This window comes from Ovis aries, chromosome X (assembly GCF_016772045.2).
Source record: "Ovis aries strain OAR_USU_Benz2616 breed Rambouillet chromosome X, ARS-UI_Ramb_v3.0, whole genome shotgun sequence".
NCBI lineage: Eukaryota > Metazoa > Chordata > Mammalia > Artiodactyla > Bovidae > Ovis > Ovis aries.
In genome coordinates, this window is record NC_056080.1 from 114061719 (window position 1) to 114077380 (window position 15662).

General features: G+C 36.5%; 1 protein-coding gene across 12 annotated transcripts in view; it reads right to left on the bottom strand.

Moving 5' to 3' along the window:
• Window positions 1-15662, bottom strand: part of ZNF280C (zinc finger protein 280C) — a 73450-nt gene that overhangs the window by 12058 nt on the left and 45730 nt on the right. For all 12 annotated transcript variants that reach the window (XM_042241650.2, XM_015105061.4, XM_015105062.4 and 9 more), the window contains 5 exons: window positions 13110-13267; window positions 12337-12437; window positions 11427-11573; window positions 4872-5003; window positions 406-725 (listed from right to left, as the gene is read on the bottom strand). In XM_042241650.2, coding sequence (XP_042097584.1) covers window positions 406-725; window positions 4872-5003; window positions 11427-11573; window positions 12337-12437; window positions 13110-13267 — 858 coding nt within the window. The remainder of the gene's footprint in view (window positions 1-405; window positions 726-4871; window positions 5004-11426; window positions 11574-12336; window positions 12438-13109; window positions 13268-15662) is intronic.

Consider the following 15662-nt stretch of genomic DNA (forward strand, 5'->3'; position numbering starts at 1 on the left):
CATGTTTTATTAATTGGAGTCAAGATGTTTTAACTAAATCTTTAAATAGAGACTTGGAATTTGAAAATCTGCTTTGAAACAATAAGCTAGAGTAAGTAAAAACTCTAATATCAGTTAACGTTTCCTTAGAATAAAAAGGATCACATAAACCAATTCAACTATCATAAGATATAAGCACAAATTATAAGATTAGTGTAGAAGATGGCAATTATAAAATAAGTACAGTAATCCAAGTTCTGTTCAGCACTAGTAAAAAGTATCTTTTTATTATTTTCTTGGCCTTTATGCCAGATAAGTGATTATCATGTAAATGAACATTATCTGGTGATATGGTAAGCTATATTAAAATAAGCTTGAATATTTAATATTGAAATAGGAATGTGTATCAGGAATAAAATATATTACCGTAAGTTCTTCAAAGCTATGCTGATTTTACTCTTCCTGTTACGCTTTTTCTTTGGCTTGCAAGAGGTTTTTGCTCTGCATTTAGCTGCACCTCTACCTTGCTTACTGGTACTAGGTTTACTTCTAGTGGATGTAGTTGCACGAAACTTTCTTGTCTTATATTCACTTGCATTAGATCTTGGAGAACTTCCAGTAGTCGTAGTTTTAGACTTTGAAGGTGAGACCTGCAGAGAAGTGCTTGCAGAACTACTGGAAGACAGAATACTCTTGGAAGTTGACGGTCCTGAATGAAGAGATCCAACTGAAGCTCGGATAGTGACCTATAAAAAAAAAGGTAATACATACTTTTAGAAAATTAATCATCACATTAATATTAAAAAATCACACTCTATGCAAAGCATAATTGGTTTTTGACAAGGATGCTGAAGTAATTCAAGGGGGAAAACAATAGTCTTACCAACAAATAGTGCTAGGACAGCTGGATTTCTACCTGCAAAAGAATCAATTTGGACCCTACCTCATACTAAATACAAAAATTAATCCAAAATGTATCAAAGACCAGATTTTAACAGCTAAAACTGCAGAACTCTTAGAAGAAAACATAGGAGTAAATCTTCATGACTTTGGGTTAGGCAATGATTTCTTAGGTATGATACTAAAAGCACAAGAAACCAAACAAAGAACAGATAAATGGACTTCATAAAAATGAAAACTTTTGTACTTCAAAGGACATTGTTAAGAAAGTGAAACGATGACCACAGAATGAGAGGAAATATTTGCAAATCATATCTCTAATAAGGGACATGTATACAGCATAACTTACAACTCAATAACAGACAACCCAATTAACAAATGGGCAAATCATCTGAATAGGTAATATACGTATGAAATAAGCATGCAAAAAGATGCTCAACATCATTGGTCAGTAAGGAAATGGAAATCAAAACTCCAGTAATACATCACTTTAGACCAACTAAATGGCTATAATGAAAAAGACAGGTAGCAACACGTGCTGACAGGATGTGGAGAAATTTCAGCCTTCATATATTGCTAGTGGGAAGGTACAAAATGGTACAGTAGCTTTGGAAAAAGTTTGGCAGTTCTTTAAAATGTTAAACATAAGAATTATTATATAACCCTTAGGTGTTCCACTCCTAGCAATTTCTCTCAAGGGAAATGTCCATACAAAAATATGCACATGAAATTTCCTGACAGCATTATTCATTATAGTCAAAAAATAGAGACAAACCAAATGCTCGCCAACTAGTGAGTGAATAAATAAAATATGGTATATTCATACAATTGAATAATATTCAGCCATAAAAGTACTGATACTTAAGTACTAATACAGCCTTAAAAGAGAATGAAGCACTGATACAAGGTACAGGATGAACCTCATGGATGAACCTCAGAAACATTATACTAACTGAAAGAAATAAACCATAAAGGACCACATATTGTAGATATTGTATGATTCCATTCATATGAAATGTACAGAACAGGAAAATTCATAGGGACAGAAAACAGGTTAAAGTTTGTCGGTTGTTGTTGAGGGGAAATTGGGAGTGACTGGATATGCAGTGACAAAATGTTCTCAAATAGATTGTAGTGATGTTTTCACAACTCTGTGAATATGCTAAAAACCAACGAATTGTATACTTTAAATGGGTAAACTGTATGCATGGTATATGAATTACATGTTAATAAAGTTGTTACCGAGAAAAGAATCACCGCCATACAAAAAGTTAAATATCTAAGTATAAACTACAATCAAAGAAGTCTCCCATTTATTCTAAATTTTTGTTGTTCAGTCACTGAATCGTGTTCGACTCTTTGCAACCCCATGGACTGCAGCATGCCAGGCTTCCCTGTCCTTCACTTATCTCCTGGAGTTTGCCCAAACTCATGTCCAGTGATTCGATGATGCCATTCAACCATCTCCTCCTCTGTAGCCCCCTTCTCCTGCCCTCAATCTTTCCCAGGATCAGAGTCTTTTCCAATCAGTCAGCTCTTATTCTATAAATAGTCATACCAATTAAATGAAATTCACCTCAGTATTTATTTACTATTGTAATACTGGTTTTGTATTGATGGCATTTATATGTTAACAGATATTTTAATAGGTCAAAAGAGCTCATCCTATGGCTATTTTATATTCTGATATAACTGAATAGCTAGAGGTCAAATTTTAAATCTCAAATCCTGAGATAACTCTGGAAAGGCCTGCATTACTCCTTGGTAACTATAAAACAGATCTTCAGAATCACCATGTCACACTCGAAATATAGAATACTGTACATCAATTATACTTCAATTAAAAAAAATACCTACACCCCTCTAAAAACAAATGAACAGATCTCCAATAAATGTGACCTGCTCTCTCTGGGAGTTCATCAAGCAGGATTTATGGTTCCAAAGGTTACTGTGGTGGTTACAGCAATTCATCATACAGCATGGAGAGTTTAATTAATACTCAGGTTTCTTAGAGGAAGCTAATAAAAAATTTATCATTTAATATTCAGAAAAATAATGTTTGATTATACCCATTTGGTTAATAGTGAAAAAGTTACCTATTAACATTTTCTTTAATAACTTGATTATACTATTGCCATGTACTTAAGGACGGCAAATGAGGAAAGCCTATGAAATACTTGTGGCTTAGTATCATACAAAAAGTACTGAAATAGGAGTCAAAAAACCTGAGGTTAACTTTCAATACTACTCTCTTCCAAGCCATGTGACCTTGAGTAAGTAACTTATCCTAAGCCTCCTCATCTGTAATACGGGAATAATACCTGCCTTCTCTACCTCACTGGTTTGTTACAGGGATTAAATAATAGAATGAATTAAAAAGCACACTGAAAACATAATTCTGAAGTGCTAACAAGTGGGGCACTGAAGAACTGATGCTTTTGAACTGTAGTGTTGGAGAAGACTCTTGAGAGTCCCTTGGACAGCAAGGAGATTCAACCTGTCAATCATAAAGGAAATCAGTCCTAAACATTCACTGGAAGGACTGATGCTGAAGCTGAAGCTTCAATACTTTGGCCACCTGATGTGAAGAGCTGCCTCATTGGAAAAGACCCTAATGCTGGTAAAGACTGAAGGCTGGAGGAGAAGGGGACAACAGAGGATGAGATGATTGGATGGCATCACCAACTTGATGGACATGAGTTTGAGCAAGCTCCAGGAGTTGGCGATGGACGGGAGGCCTGGCGTGCTGTAGTCCATGGGGTCGCAAAGACTCGTACACTACTGAGTGACCGAACTGAACAAAACACTTAGTATCATTTTAAATAATATTATACTAATTATTACTATTATTAATAAGAGAAGATATGAGAGAAGATTGCACTGCTTATACTAATATTAGAATCCTGCATGTCTTCTTCCAGCATGGAATGAATGGCCTATAGGGAAAGATACTGGATAGCTTCTCTCCCTCTAGAGCTTCAGAGCACTGCTTTCCATTATTTTAATGAACTCAAATAGCAGACATACTCACATTCAAAGGTTAGTACTCAAAATACGTAAGTGTTTGGGAATTATTTCACTTTGGATTATGTATTTCTCCACTGAAGCAAACAGTCAAAAGCTGACTTCATACGGGAAGGGAGGAGGGAGGAGGGTTCAGGATGGGGAACATGTGTATACCTGTGGCGGATTCATGTAGATGTATGGCAAAACCAATACAATATTGTAAAGTAATTAGCCTCCAATTAAAATAAATAAATTTAAAAAAAAGAAGTGAGAGAAAACAGATGTACATAAGGCAAATAGGGGAAATGAAATTTGTAGTCAGATGTATGTTTGCTCACTTAACACAGCAATGTTAACCAAGAGAACTTGCTTCTCTAAGAGTAGTTTCAGTAATACTAACTTCAACAAACCATGGCATTCAAGGCATTATAACAGATGTTGGAGACACAAAGAAATTAAATATGATTCCTCACCAGCTGAAGCAGACATATAAGCTGCCAACTGGAAAAGCTCAAAACAGACTATAGAATATTGAAACAACACACTGACTCAGTCTACAGTTAATCTAGTTGCACTCACTACAAGTGAATATGCTCCAGTATAGCACATTTCAATCAATTCAAAAAACAATGGGCAGAAAATTTTCTTTCTAAGCATAAGAATGATAAAACCTAAAAAAAATTTTGATGACAACCACAAGTCAATTTTTAATATTATAAGGGGTTTATTTGTATTGTCATATAATGGTAGAATACAACCTATTTAAAATTCACTTTTTTGGGGATGCAGACATAGAGAACAGAATTGCGGACACGGGAGAAAGAGGGTGGGACAAATGGAGAGAGCAGCATCTGTGGCTGATTTATGTTGATGTATGGCAGAAACCAACACAATATTGTAAAGCAATTATCCTTCAATTAAAAATAAAGAAGCCAAAAATAAACATTAGGAAAAAATACCACCAGGAGAAAAAAAACACAACTCACTTTTGTCCCAGGAGGCAATCCCTCTAGCTCTTTAGGCTTTATAAATGTCCGATGTTCAAGCTTGTGAACCAGTTTCTCCTTGTAGGTCAAAAATTGTAGTCTGCACTGTGTACAACGATGAATTCCTTTCTTCTGTTTACAGAAAATATTAGAAATAATATTAGAAAGAATAATTTCTACCGTCACAAATCCCAGGATCAGAAATTGCTCTTAATTCTAAGAGCCTAAAAATTTAAAAGCCAGAATTTTACCACATCGTATCATAAATAATACCAAAACATTTCGTTTTTAAAAAGTACTTCTTACATTAGTATTTGGGTTTCAAAGTATTTGTTATCATACAGGTAATCAGTATGATAATTATATCAATTAGATTACAATGGGACAAGTCCTATGCTATTTGTAGTATGAGTTTATTTAAATATAAATGTGAAGTATAAACTATTCAAACATATGATATGTGAAAATGAGCTAGCTATATTACATTTTATTTTTGAAAAGATCAATAATGTTATTTCCATTTGTTTTGCAAGTTGGTAAAATAAATTGAACCTTCTAAAATTAAGCAAATTTAACCAGATAACTCCCCAAAGAGTTACGTTATAGAAATGGTTGTATAAAGCAATGTTTGTCCAATAGAACTTTAACAGTGAGGATGTTTTATAGCTGTACTATCTAAAGTGGTATCCACTGCCACATGTGGTTGTTGAGCACTTGAAATGTGGCAAGTGCAACAGAGACTGGAGTTTTAAATTTTATTAAATTTTAATTTTAAACTAATTTAAATAGACACATGTGGCTAGTAATATTGGACAGCATGGCTATAGAAGCATAAATCAGAACAACTGATCTGAATCTACTATTTTGAAAACTCCTTGACCATGTTCCTTCTCAAAACTGGTCCTTTTTATTATTTTACCAATAGGAAACAGGACCCAAGAGATGTAAGACACTTCCTCATAGCTACTTAGTGGTTTTTCTACTACAAATTAGCAACTGCAATTTTTATGTACATGCACTTGTCTATTAAAAGATGCATTTTATATTTATTTGTAAATTTGGAACAATATACAAATATAAAAGAATGTTTTCTCTAGAAGTGTTTCCACAGGCTCATCATTTCCACTTAAAACACAAGTAACCATTTAGGAAAATCCAATGAGATCATGTATATGAAAATATCTAGTCATTACTGGTGCATAACAGGCATTGGAGAAATACAAATTCTTTACTAAGTTCAAAGCACTATATAACTATAATGTACTTGTATTACTCTTTTGGTTTCATCTTGTTTAGAAGTAATGTTAATTGGATCATTTCACAGGTACAGCCAACATAAACAAATTCACCTGTATGTGCTCAAGAGAGGGGAAAGGGGAAAAAAAAGTCAAGAAGAGGATGGCAGGACATGACAGAAAATTGCTCAGATACAGCTGTCAGAAATCTCTTCTCTGCTTGTACTTATATCTCATCTAATTTCATGATTTCAAATAGCATTCATCCAACTGCCTACTCAACATCACTATTTGGTATCTAGCATGCATTTCATTCACATGAACAAAATTAAACTCCAGATTTTCCCCCATCCACCCTGCAAAAAATCTGTTCCTTCCCTAGTATCTCCAGTATCTCAATATATGGGAACGTCACTCTTTTGCAGCTGCTCAGGATGAAAATTGGTCATTCAACTCTCTCTCATGCCCCACACCCACCCCACTGATAAAACCATAGTCTTTCCACTTTTCATCACCTCCTACCACTGCCACCAGATCAGTCCAAGTCACTCACCTGGACTCTCATGGCAGTCTCCTACCTTCTCCTGGTTTCTAGTCTTTTCTCCCAACAATCTCTTTTCTCCACGGCTGCCAGAATCATCTCTCATGCACTTAAACACTCTAATGGCTTTCCACAACACTCCCAAATCCTGACTGTGGCTTCCAGGGACCTACAATATCTTCCCCACGTTCTCTTGCTACCACCTCATTTCCTACTACTCTTCCTCTCACTTGTTTACCATGTGCCAGACACACTGGCCTCCTTGTTGCTCCTTGAACATCTAGATATATGCTCACCTCACTGCCGACTGGTTCCTCTGCCTGCAACATTCACTTCCAGATGGCCACATGGCTTACTCCCTTATTTCCTCTGGAGAGACTTCTTTGACCACCCCATATATACATTTAAAAAAAACAACAACCCGGAAACTGCTCTTTCACCTCTTAAGCCCTGGCATTCCCTCACCTCCTGTATTTCCTTCCTATGGTACGAATCACGTGTTTGAATACACATACATTCAGACATAATACGCATTCTCATTCTGTCTCTCCTTCCCCCCCATAATGCAAATTTCAGAAGGCACAAACTGTTTAGCTCACTTCTGTAAAAGTGTCCCTGGCATATATTAGGCACTAAATAAGTATCTGTTAAATAAACAGTGAGGCAGGCAGCAAGAGAATGACAGTACATATGAGAAGCAGGCACAATTAAACTAGTTCGAAATATCTGCCATTCCATTCATTGAGCATTTGCCCAGAGCCCTGAGATGAGGACATTAATTGACAATTCCCTTAGTTGGACTCAAGTCTTTCATATCTCTTATTACATGTATGCTTGTGATGTGCTAAGAATAATACAGTACATTTTTAAAATAACATGATGTTCAACCAAAAATGGTGACCTATCCCAAGGAATAGAGAAAAAAACTGTATTGAACTTTTTGACAAAGATATTATATTGTCTGGGTGATCTGAGGGTCTTCAAGGCTAATTCTGACTATCTGTAATACTTGCCTTTAGATCTAATGCCAGTAAAGAATGACTCTGCAGTAAAAGTTTGGGAAATAGGTCAATTTTTGGCTTTGCCAATTATTAGAGAAAGTGACATTGGGCAAATTAACTTACTCTATAAAGCTTTGTTTCCTTATATGTGAAATAAAAATGCTTACATACCTGCTTCATAAAGAGGTTGTGAGGATTAAACAAGATAATCCAAGTAAAAGCACTAGTGACTGTCACACAGCAAGTGATAAGCATATGTTAACTGCTTGATATTACCATAAAGATCTAATGAGGCTATTAAACACAAATGAAATCCTTCATTATTTCTTAAAAGTTGTACAAACTATTGCTAGCTCCAAAATCACTGAATACATAACACTATTTTAAGGAAAAGGTTACAACCAAAGTCTTCCAAAAGAACAAAATGACCCACATTTATATAAATTCAGCAATTCTTATTGTCTAAAATTGCCCTAATAGCATCTTAATTACAAGCTTATAAACTTGCTCAGCTTTAATTTTCAAGTCTTTCATGAACAATTATACAAACCGCGAATACTTTGAAGGAGATCTGATGACCCTTCTTATTAATATTCTTTCCTCTACTGACTGCTGACCGCCTACCTGGTAGGTACACCAAACTTACAAAACAAATGGGCACCCGTGGTGTGTCAGTACTCCCTGGTTTGATGACTCAGTAGAAGGACTTATAGGGCTTAAAAGTTGTTATACTCACAGCTATGATTAATTATAGTGATAGGATACAGAACAGGATTAATACAGGAAAAAAGTGCATCAGGTGAAATCTGGTGGATACTGATACCAGTTTCCAAGTGCCCTCTCCCAATGGAGTTGCACAGGACACGTTCATCAATCCCCCAGCAACCAATTGTAGTAACAAGTGTGAAGTTTTTAGGGTTTTGTTTTGTCTTCTAAAGAAGATATTTTGAGTCTAAAAGTCCAGGTTTTTTACGAGCTTCAGTCATCAAATCTTCAGAATCCCAGAAGAAAAGCAGGAATTCACCACAATCATATTCTTGCACAAATAGAAAAGCTGGTGCAACATGGCTCAAGGTATCAGGCATGTAAAACACTTATCAGTTAATAACAAAGGCTCAGTTTCCAGGAGTTAGCCAAGGGCCAGTTATACAAGTAGGCCCTCCTGAAAATGTGCATGATTTGAGCAACTCAGACTTGCTGGATTAACACTTTCCTATTTATGTGGCAAGTTAAGACACACAACTCACACTACGAAGACTGATTACAAATCAGGTTAAACCACTTGGGAGACATAGTCCACATAGCAGGCCCATCCATCTCTTTACCTTTCTACCTCACTCTGGAGCTTAGTAAAGCACAAGAAAAAGAGTTATGTTAAAAGTTTCACAATAAAATAAAGCTACTGCTTTTTAACTCTTTGTTGTTGGGTCTCTAAGTTGTTTTTGACTCCTTGAGACCCCATGGACTGCAGCACCCCAGGCTTTTGTATCCTTCACTATCTCCCAGGATATGCTCAAACTCCTGTTCGTTGAGTCTTTCTTTCAAAATCAAAGGTCAAAAGATAAAATAGAGAGCACCAAGATCAGCGTTTCACAAGCTCTACTCAGGAGATGTTAAAATGTATTGTGCAAATAAGGATTTAATGGTTCAATAGGTTTTGGAACTAATATATACCATATTCTTTGCTTGGAAATTTTTGATCTTTTAAGTATTTTTTAGCATGTGAAAAGCTCTGAAAAATTCTATTAAAAGTAAAAAGCTATTTTGTAAGTTCAGCCGTTACTGAATTTCTTTTTCCAGGAACAATTTTAGAGTAGACGATCTATCTACTTGGTATCTGATGGAACACTGCTGGGGAAACTTGAATAGAAAGATTTTGCTATAGGTTTGTAACAGTATTGGGATATATGTGTATATTCCATTATTTTAATTATTATTTGCGTGACAGTGTAACTGCCATTTATCTGGGGTTCACTTTTGGTTTCTCTTTTTTTGGATATTTATTTTAATCTAACAATGCCATAACAAAGCACCTGCTGTAACACTGTTCCTGGCCAGTGATCCAGCCCTGAGCCTTTGGAGTGGGAGCACTGACTCCAAGACCCTATATAACCAGAGAACTCCTAACCCTAGAGAGTATCAAATAGTGAGAACTCACTCACACAAAGTAAACCACTTGAATACAAGACCTGGAATCACCCAAACACCAGTCACAGCCAGTGTAGGACACCTTATCCAAATAGCAAATAACAGTGAAATGACATACCAGGACCAAAAACACAAAACAAAACAAAAAACAAGCGTGTTGACACAACAAAGGTGATCCTGAATGTATTTGGATACTCTATTGTTATGATTTTTTTCCAATTAACACCTATAAGTTGATTTCATGATCATCTAATGACTGGAACTGAAAGCAACATCAGCACAAGTGCTGAAAAAAATGGCCATGGATAATGCAGTTGATAATAAGAAAATGTGATGAACTGATCAGTGAGAAGACAAAACTTGATTATATAATCAGATTCAGTAAATTCACTGACGTCTGATTTTAAAAAATGTGTGACTGCTCTTTCAAACACTTAAGAATAGGCTCACTGTTTTATCAAAGTTTTCAGCCCACATGAAAGATAGTCTAATTGCATCAGGAAAACCACCAGCAAGCGTAAAATGAAAATTTAAGGGAAATGAGCAAGCACTAGTACCAATATCCCAGAAATTACCAAACAGAAGTGTTCAAACTCACCCAAGAAACAAGTTACAACCTAAACACAGTTCTTTGTCATAGTTCACATTTACAAATGTGTCACTGCTGTTTCCTTTGTCACTGGCTGCTACAAGAGACCATTCTGGATCTCTGATGACAACCACGTCTTCTTATAATTAAAAATGGGTTAGAAAGTGGAAATAAAGTTTGAAAAGAGGAAAACAACAGATTATGAATCCTCAATCGTATCTTCCTCAGTTAAAAACTTATCCTTTTCCTTGATCTTGATTGTGCTGTACTTAGTCGCTCAGTCACGTCTGACTCTTTGCAACCCCATGGACTATAGGCCGCCAGGCTCCTCTGTCCATGGGGTTCTCCAGGCAAGAATACTGGAGTGGGTTGCCATGCTCTCCTCCAGATCTTCCCAACCCAGGGATCGAACCCAGGTCTCCCACATTGCAGATAGTGTCTTCACCGTCTGAGCAACCAGGGAAACCCGTGATCTTGATTAACTACCTTTAAAAGCATTCCTATTCTAACCATTCTTAAACCCTTGAAACATCCAACATAAATATTCCATTCATCTTTCCTCTTCCCCTCCACTTTAGGCTGCTTACTTCTACTTACCTTTTATAAATTTCACTATTAGTGAGCCTCATCACCAGCAGGAAGCAGACAAGGAAAAGAAGTGGAAGCTTCACAAGTATTTCAGCATAAATTGCGAATTAATTGTGTTATTTGTAACAACTTTGCTTTCCTTCTGTTTCCCTGGTGGCTCAGACGGTAAAGAATCTTCTTGCAATTCAGGAGACCTGAGTTTGATCCTTGGGTTGGGAAGATTCCCTGGTGAAGGGAATGGCTACCCACTCCACTGTTCTTGCCGGGAGAATCCCATGGACAGAGGAGCCTGGCAGCCTCTATAGTCCACGGGGTCGCAAAGAGTTGGACACCTGAGCGACTATCACTTTCACTTGCTTTCCTTCTAGAACAAATCTAACCAATGTTCTAAGTTTTAGGTATGTAAGCTTTTCACTAAGGCAAAAGGAACAAATGAGAACTGCTGCATCTCACCTGATGCTTCATGTAATGATTCATGTAGGGAGTTGCCATCCTACTAACTTTGAGGCAAAATGGACACAGCAAGTTCTTAGTATTTTCATGGGATGCTCTAAAATGAGCTTCTACATCAGAAAATGATGATGATCTATACTGGCAAACCTAGAAATATAAAGAAGAGTTAATTTAACTTGGAAAATTATAAATGATATGCAATTATATAAAAGTAGGAACAATAACTCATTTGTTTAGAGTAATATTATGTACTACAAATTCAGCTCTGCAGCATTTACAATCACAGATCCTGATACTGCAACTAATACAGGTGATTTCTGAAACAGAAAAATTGTCTTGCAAAGTTTAGGGATATATTTCTAATTCCATAGCTTCCCTCCTTCTTTTCAAATCTACTATCCCCCAGCTTGACTCAAATTTTCAAGCTCTGATACCCCTTATCTATAAAGTTTTTCCTGTTACATGAAATGGAGCATTCTCTTCTTTGGATTTTAAATAGCATACAGGTTGTAACAGAGGCAATTTATCTTTATCTTGCTATCTTATTGGGAACCGCTTCAAATTTTGGAAAAATACCAGCCTAAAAGCCTTTACTTGAGTTCCTCATAACTCACAGTAATTCCTATTTCTCTATCATGTCTATAGTCTTCCCTACAGAGTAAGAAAGCCTATATGTTTGTCTTTCTCCAGCAGGGCTTTTTGTCTGCCTAGTACAGGGGTTAGCAAACTATGGCCGAAAGATCATATCCAACCCACCACCACATATACATGGGTTAAACCGAGTTCCAAATACCAAAGAGGTTCTTCATTTTGGTAACTCATTTTTATTTAAACAGTTTTAAAAAATCAAAAGAACAGTACTATTTCATGAGAATTAAATACCTAGATACACAATAAAATGTCTGTGTACCTGGCAAATATATGGCATTTCACCAGGTTTATGAGTGTCCTTCATATGTTGCAGAAGAATATGTTCAGTTTCAAATGATAATTCACAGATTTTACAAATAGCTGAAAGTGGAAAAACACACATTACACCATTTTAAAGATGTATATCAATCAAAGATTCAATTTGTACATCCATAGCAACAGCAACAACAACAAATAACAGTGGTGTTGATGGTGGTTCCAACAATTTTATAGTTAACTTTGTGATGCTGTTCTAAGGACTTTACTTATTATTAGTTTGCTTTATTCTCATACCATCACTGAGAGCAGTACTGTTAACCTTATTCCCTTTTGTCAGATAAGGGACCTGAGGCCCAGAAAGATTAAGTAACTTGCCTGTCATCTCACTGCCGTTTTAAGAAGCAGAGCTGAGATTTGAATTTAAGCTAAGTTCGAACTCTGTGATTTCAACTATTACAACAGGCAGTTACTTTTCTTATTAGAGTATAAATGAAAACCACCTATTTCATATTTGCAAACTAGGAGATCTGAGTTTTCTAATTTGCCACCTATGTACAATGCATGAGTTATGCCAAGGATATGACAAGCAGGATTTCAACTTCAGTAAGTAATTGTATTGAGAAGTTTATACAAGTTAAAATATGCTTTCAAGCTTTCCCCAAATCACCAAATCTATTTCTTATTCTTATTTTTCCATCAGAATTCTTCAGGATGCCTGATAGGTTAGCTAATCAAAATCATTCACGTTCAAGAGTTTGATAGACTGTGACTTACTGGAAAACTCAAGGGGAGTGTGTGTGCTCTCAATGTGGCACTGCAGCTGGAATGGCGTCGGGTATTGACGGTAGCAGTGCTGGCAGGTGGTGTGGTTTTCCCAACTCTCAGTGTTCTGCTTCTCAAGTTCCAAGTGATGCTTCATGTGGTTCATAAACCTACACATGATAGTCAACAGGTGCAGATATTCAAATACAGAACCAAAGACAAATCTCACAAATAACTATCTGAACTTACATGTTACAAATGCAGGTGCATTACTCAAAATAACACCTCCACAGCCACCAATCCTCTCAATTTTTTTCCACACTTGCAATTCAAATTATTTGCTCTTTTACAACTCAGAATTCCAAAAGCTTTCCAATGTCACCTTTTCTTATTTTTTGATATAATGCTTTAGCAGTTCTATCAAGAGAGATCACATATGATTTAGCTCTTCCTTGAAGCTGGAACTCAAGCAATTTGTTTCCTCTAGAGCTGCTGGAAGTTTTCTACCCTTTATAACATCTGACTCCAATCTCTGTTAATTTGTAAGGGACCTTGGTTTTTGATCTCCCAGTTCCATTCCACTGATTTGTGAGAGGCTCTCCTGGACTGCAGTCCCTTCAGCTTGGCCATGGTGGGTTTGCTTCGGAGCCTGACACCAGCGCTTTCACAGCCATCCTGTCGTTTCTACTGGTAAACTGCAGGGACTCACTCATATTCACCATGAGCTAGTAATAACTTGCACTTGTTTCTGGTGGGCCACACCATAAGTTGGGGAGGGACAGAGCTCTCAGGTGGCACCCTGATTATCCTTCCAGCCTCGTAGTAAGACCTTCCTTTGGAAGATGTCAGAGGGCTCTGTGGACTCACTTCGAGTCCTCTCAAAAAGTGTGCACTTCAAATAATCACTTTCTTAACTGCATCAGTAAACAGTTTGCATCTTTTAGTTTTTAAATAACCCCCTGAAACTCCAATACTTTGGCCACCTCATGAGAGGAGTTGACTCACTGGAAAAGACCCTGATGCTGGGAGGGATTGGGGGCAGGAGGTAAAGGGGATGACAGAGGATGAGATGGCTGGATGGCATCACTGACTAGATGGACCCGAGTCTGAGTGAACTCCGGGAGTTGGTGATGGACAGGGAGGCCTGGCGTGCTGCGATTCATGGGGTCACAAAGAGTCGGACACGACTGAGCGACTAAACTGAACCACTACTTAGCTTCACCATTATTTCAGATTAAATTTTTTTATAAAGAAAAACAGGCCTCTTTTCTGTACATGAAATACTATCTACATTTTAAAATAAACACTTAAAAGAAGGAAACTTTACCACCAAAAGCAGCTACAGAATCATGAGATGGCCTCAGCAAAGACAAATTATTAGTATTTTTATCTGTGTCTTGGTTTCTAAATGCATGTAACAGTGATTTTAACACCTATAATTATAAGAATCTTTTTATTTAATGACATGTTTACTGTTAGAACAAATGGTTCTAACTTGCAGATTGTTCCCTCTGTAGCACCTACTGTCCATTTTTCAGTTCTACATTCTGCTTAGTCAGATTCCCTAAAAGGTTTCTTATGAGAAATAACTATGACCTTCAATGGCACAGAGTACAATATAAACAGGCTTATCTATTTCAAAGGGCTTACTGAAATGTTTTATTGAATTTCAAAGTAAAGTTAATCAAAATTACAATCTTTAGTCTGGGTCAAATATTAACAGCTAGTCACCGAGTCCCCAAAGGAAATAATCATGAAATGAAGTAATAATGTCTGTAACCTAGACAATAATCATTATGGAGGTTTTAACATTTATCTCTTCACATCTACAAAACATCACTTCTGTTTAGAGTTGCTCATGGTTTGCTTTGAAGTATCATTCAGTCCTCCTTTCATTTTAACATCATCTCTATTTAAACCTTTTTAAAAGCCTTAGTCTTGTCTAAGAATTTACATTTAAAGATCATTAGCCATTAACTTTTCAGCTCATAACTTCAGTAAAATTTATTCATATAAATAATGTTGGGAAGTCTCTGACGGTCCAGTGGTTAGGACTCTGACTTTCACTGCAGGGGGCACAGGTTCAGTACTTGATGAGGGAACTAAGATCTTGCATGTCTCACAGCACACCCAGAAAAAAAATTCTGTTAACCAACTAGCTATCCCTTAGTTATTACCCTGCCCTTAGCAGCAGCTCACACTTCTTAAACCAGCAGGTGGAGATATGGAAAAAAGAAAACCCCTCATGAATCTATTCTCAGAATAAAATAGCTGTAACTGGTTTTGGTGACACTCGTAGGAAAAAAATATCCTACAATTTTTTGACAGGGCTGAGAGGACAAATCTTAAGCTATTAGCATCTACCATCCTTTAAAACCATCGATTTGCCATCCTAGTTTTTATCATTAAGGTAAAATGTTACTTAATACATATAGCATTTTTGGTTTTCCAGTGTTTACCGGTTCATTTACTAAAAGTATGCCCAAAATGCCACAACATTCCTAGGTTTTACAAAATATGCTTAGTTTAAAATTTCTAGATATTCTGATAATCTAGAAATCTGTA